We start from the raw sequence: 5,607 nt of genomic DNA on the forward strand, positions 1-5,607 counted from the left end.
TCTCCCTCTCCCCCTCTCTCCCCCCCCCCTCTACCCTCCCCCCTCCCCCCCTCTCTCTCTCCCTCTCCCCCCATCTCTCTCTCTCTCCCCCCCCCCTCTCTCCCCCCTCCCCCCTCTCTCCTCCCCCCTCTCTCTCTCCCCCCCTCCCCCCTCCCCCCCCCTCCCCCCTCCCCCCCTCCCCCCCCCCTCCCTCAGGAGTACACGGTGGACGTGTTCTTCCGTCAGAGCTGGAAGGACGAGCGTCTGAAGTTCCACGGCCCCATGAACATCCTGCGGCCTCAACAACCTGATGGCCAGTAAGATCTGGACGCCCGACACCTTCTTCCACAACGGCAAGAAGTCCGTGGCGCACAACATGACCATGCCCAACAAGCTGCTGCGCATCATGGATAACGGCACGCTGCTCTACACCATGAGGTGGGTGGTGGGCGTCTTCTACTAGTGGAGCTGCTGCTCTACACCATGAGGTGGGTGGTGGGGCGTCTTCTACTAGTGGAGCTGCTGCTCTACACCATGAGGTGGGTGGTGGGCGTCTTCTACTAGTGGAGCTGCTCTACACCATGAGGTGGGTGGTGGGGCGTCTTCTACTAGTGGAGCTGCCTCTCTACACCATGAGGTGGGTGGTGGGCGTCTTCTACTAGTGGAGCTGCCTCTCTACACCATGAGGTGGGTGGGGGGCGTCTTCTACTAGTGGAGCTGCTCTACACCATGAGGTGGGGAGTGGGCGTCTCCTACTGGTGGAGCTGCTGTCTGTCTTCTCTGTCTGTGTGACTGGGTGGGCGAGCTAGCGGCTAACGTTAGTGGGCATCAGGAATGTTGCGTCTATTTTTTTACCAACGGATTTCCAGTTCCGCGTTCGCGTTCTGCGATCTGATTGGCCACTGACGTTTCTGGTGCAATCTGATTGGCCACTGACGTTTCTGGTCATGTGACATGTGCGCCCAATCGCGTGACGCCTGTGTCTTTGCCCATTTCCGCCTCGAACGGCATGCAAACTACCTAACGCCTATAGTTTATCACTGGTTAAGCTTAGGCGACTCTTTCGAAGTTGGTTAAGGTTAGAGTTTGGAATCAGGGCTGGCGTTCTATCGCCCTGCTCTAAGACAAACTCTAACCTTAACCAACTTCGAAAGAGTCGCCTAAGCTTAACCGGTGAAAGAAACAGGCGTCACACGATTGGCCGCACATGTCACACGACCAGAAACGTCAGTGGCCAATCAGATCGCAGAACGCGCACGCGGAACTGGAAATCCGTTGGTAAAAGTATTGACGCGACTGGGTTGGCTAGCTAGCGGCTAACGTTAGTGGGCATCAGCAATAGCGAGGATGCATTGTAAAGCTTGTTAGAAGCATTTGGGTTTTCACTGCACATATAGAAACAGCGCGGGGGGGAAAGCTGGGATTTATTTCGACCAAAGCACTCTGGAGCTATAATGCCGTCGAACACTTTTGACAAAGTGCGGACAGTGGAACAGCTGAAGGTGGCAACTCTGCCGTGGAAACCGCTTCCGCATTATTTCCACTCGCTGCCGTTTTGCTCATCATTTCAACGTATCACAGTTGATTGTGGGGGCGGGCGGTGGCAGATCGGCACCTATTCACTACAGCGAGCGAGTCAGGCTTGGTTTAGTGGGGGGGGCGTTATTGTCTCAGCTTAACTGCAGAAAAACGGGACTTGGCACAGATTTCAAATTTGGTCAGTGTTGGTACAACCCCACATTGCTTGAAAACAATGCAAAACACTGGAAAATGCCATTTTTACAATAGGGGACCTTTAATTCCCAGAATAAATTTGAATACACAAATGTGGCTGGGGGAACTGATTCACTCAGCATGAATGGACTATGTAAGGGATAATGTATAGCTACGAGGTCATTGTTGCAAAATAATTGACCGACACGGCATTCTGGAACACAGAGGCGTAGCCGAGGTGTTCTAAACGCAGTGAAGGTCAATTATTTTGCGACAATGACCGAGTATAGCTATACATTATCCCGCTTATTACAGGGCTAACTTACTAACAATATACCTAATTCATTTTACATCATCGACAAGACGAGATCAAATGCAGACGCAGTTGTTCTGTTGCTCCTCTGTCATCGCCGGCAGGTGTGTGGACTTGATTGCACCTGATGTAGTGCAGCTGTGCATAATGGTAAAGCTTAGCTTTCGTGACTGCGATCAAAATGCTTGATTGTGATTGGTCAATAGCGATCTGTTGCCCCTAACAGCGGTCATTATTGCGCGTTGCCCGTAGCAGCGGTGAATTATCGAGAAATAATTTACCGCTGTTAGGGGCAACCGAACGCTATTGACCAATCACAATCAAGCATTTTGACGAATGTTAAAACGCCATGTAATAAAGGTCAATAGTAGGGGTGTGGGGCGCCCTCGTGGCGCATACCATAGTGCCTTGCTCACCTACGAGGCCGACCCGGGTTCGATCCCAGCTCCCGTCGTTATTTGTCGCATGTCCTCCCCACCTCTCCTCCCGTTCGCCCTCTCCTCTGTCGGTCCTGCGTGACCAATAAAGCTGTAAAAATGCTAAAAAACCGCACAACGATTCAATACATCAAGAAATCTCTTCATTTGACCATGATTTGATTCGATGCGATTCGATTCGACCTTAGGATCGATGCATTGCGATGCATTTGTTTATTTGTTTATTATATGGATCCCCATTAGTCTACACCCATGGGTGAAAGACTATTCTTCCTGGGGTCCTAACACACAACCTACAACATTACAGTACATTACATTACAGTAACAAAAAAACTAAAAGAAACATAAGAAACACCTTAGCCTAAGCACATTCTCAACATCTTCAAAATCTCACAAAAAAAACACACAAAGGCTCCAACCACAAATACAATACTAACTAAACTAACTAACTAAACTAACAATACTAACTAAATAAATCAGTAACTCAACTGTATTTCATTATTCATAACAGCATCCTTCAACTTTTTCTTAAAAGTACATTTGTTGCTGATCAGCTTTATCTTCACAGCTATACAATTCCAGTTTGCAGCAGCTCTACACGTTACGGTTCTCCTAAGTGTATTTGTTCTTGGTAGAGGTAGAGTAAGATAAAGACCCACTGCGCGTCTGGTGGTGACATAGCCATGTCTAGTATTGGTGGGTTGTAGTTCTAACCACAAAGACTTAGGTTTACCAATTTTATAAATATTAAACAAACATTTTACAAGGCTGCATGATGCCAGCCTCTGATCCACTCTAAGCCAAGACAGAGCGGCATGCATGCATTGTTACACCCCTAGTGACTGGGCTATGTGTGGCTATGTGTGGCTGGGCTATGTGTGGCTATGTGTGGCTGGGCTATGTGTGGCTATGTGTGGCTGGGCTATGTGTGGCTATGTGTGGCTGGGCTATGTGTGGCTGGGCTATGTGTGGCTGGGCTATGTGTGGCTATGTGTGGCTGGGCTATGTGTGGCTGGGCTATGTGTGGCTGGGCTATGTGTGGCTATGTGTGGCTGGGCTATGTGTGGCTGGGCTATGTGTGGCTATGTGTGGCTGGGCTATGTGTGGCTATGTGTGGCTGGGCTATGTGTGGCTGGGCTATGTGTGGCTATGTGTGGCTGGGCTATGTGTGGCTGGGCTATGTGTGGCTGGGCTATGTGTGGCTGGGCTATGTGTGGCTATGTGTGGCTGGGCTATGTGTGGCTGGGCTATGTGTGGCTATGTGTGGCTATGTGTGGCTGGGCTATGTGTGGCTATGTGTGGCTATGTGTGGCTGGGCTATGTGTGGCTATGTGTGGCTATGTGTGGCTATGTGTGGCTGGGCTATGTGTGGCTATGTGTGGCTATGTGTGGCTATGTGTGGCTATGTGTGGCTATGTGTGGCTATGTGTGGCTGGGCTATGTGTGGCTATGTGTGGCTGGGCTATGTGTGGCTATGTGTGGCTATGTGTGGCTATGTGTGGCTGGGCTATGTGTGGCTATGTGTGGCTGGGCTATGTGTGGCTATGTGTGGCTGGGCTATGTGTGGCTATGTGTGGCTGGGCTATGTGTGGCTGGGCTATGTGTGGCTATGTGTGGCTGGGCTATGTGTGGCTGGGCTATGTGTGGCTATGTGTGGCTGGGCTATGTGTGGCTATGTGTGGCTGGGCTATGTGTGGCTATGTGTGGCTGGGCTATGTGTGGCTATGTGTGGCTGGGCTATGTGTGGCTGGGCTATGTGTGGCTATGTGTGGCTATGTGTGGCTGGGCTATGTGTGGCTGGGCTATGTGTGGCTATGTGTGGCTATGTGTGGCTGGGCTATGTGTGGCTGGGCTATGTGTGGCTATGTGTGGCTGGGCTATGTGTGGCTATGTGTGGCTGGGCTATGTGTGGCTATGTGTGGCTGGGCTATGTGTGGCTATGTGTGGCTGGGCTATGTGTGGCTGGGCTATGTGTGGCTATGTGTGGCTATGTGTGGCTGGGCTATGTGTGGCTATGTGTGGCTATGTGTGGCTATGTGTGGCTATGTGTGGCTGGGCTATGTGTGGCTGGGCTATGTGTGGCTATGTGTGGCTATGTGTGGCTGGGCTATGTGTGGCTGGGCTATGTGTGGCTATGTGTGGCTATGTGTGGCTGGGCTATGTGTGGCTATGTGTGGCTATGTGTGGCTATGTGTGGCTATGTGTGGCTATGTGTGGCTATGTGTGGCTGGGCTATGTGTGGCTATGTGTGGCTATGTGTGGCTGGGCTATGTGTGGCTGGGCTATGTGTGGCTGGGCTATGTGTGGCTGGGCTATGTGTGCTCAGAATCAAGTGCTGATGAATGCAAGAAGCGGATATATAATATACCGATACTGCTATAGATAAAATTTGTATGTAGAGTAATAATTTTAAATATATATATATATATATATCCACAGAGCTTTTAGAAATATGCGTAACAAAAGCATTAGTGATGAATGAATTTATCATTTAAAAATAATGCGTGGGTCCAAAATGAATGTTGTTTACATGTTGCGATTGTTGCGTGCATGTATCCCCTCCCTACTTCCCATTTCCCCACATGGAATGCGCCTGATTGGATAAATATTTTTGATTGGATAAAGCTGGTGCTCTAGTGCGACATCTAGTGGAGTGTTATCTAGCACCTTTAACTTAAATAAATCTATATATTTTGTATTGATTCATTTGTTTTGATTTGCCAGTGAGAAACAAGTGACGAGGGTCATCCACACGAGTCTTGCGCTTCATGCGTGAGTTGGCAGCTCTGCCTAAACAGTTAGATTCTGTCACGCGTGGCAGACATGTTTAAAGGTCACAGTTAGCTGTCGCCACTTGTTATCCAAAAAACATACTCAGTCGTATTCAGGCAGTATTACTGTGAAGCACTTTGAGCTTTATTATTATTCATAATATTATTATTATTATTATTCATATTATTATTATTATTCATATTATTATTATTATTATTATTATTATTATTCATATTATTATTATTATTATTATTCATATTCATATTCATATTCATATTATTATTATTATTATTATTATTATTATTATTATTATTATTATTATTATTATTATTATTATTATTATTATTATTATTATTATTATTATTATTATTATTATTATTATTATTATTATTA

The 5,607-nt window shown here is 47.6% G+C and overlaps 1 protein-coding gene across 1 annotated transcript in view; it reads left to right on the top strand.

The window, feature by feature from the left end:
• Nucleotides 1-261: 261 nt before the first annotated feature.
• Nucleotides 262-5,607, top strand: part of gabra2a (gamma-aminobutyric acid type A receptor subunit alpha2a) — a gene marked incomplete at both ends in the record, with an annotated part of 35,976 nt that continues 30,630 nt past the window's right edge. Inside the window, 2 exon segments of the mRNA XM_084309804.1 lie at nucleotides 262-276; nucleotides 278-417. Of these exon segments, the coding sequence (XP_084165930.1) occupies nucleotides 262-276; nucleotides 278-417 (155 nt within the window).

The sequence above is a fragment of the Notolepis coatsorum genome (genome assembly GCF_963971535.1).
Source record: "Notolepis coatsorum genome assembly, chromosome: 3".
Lineage (NCBI taxonomy): Eukaryota > Metazoa > Chordata > Actinopteri > Aulopiformes > Paralepididae > Notolepis > Notolepis coatsorum.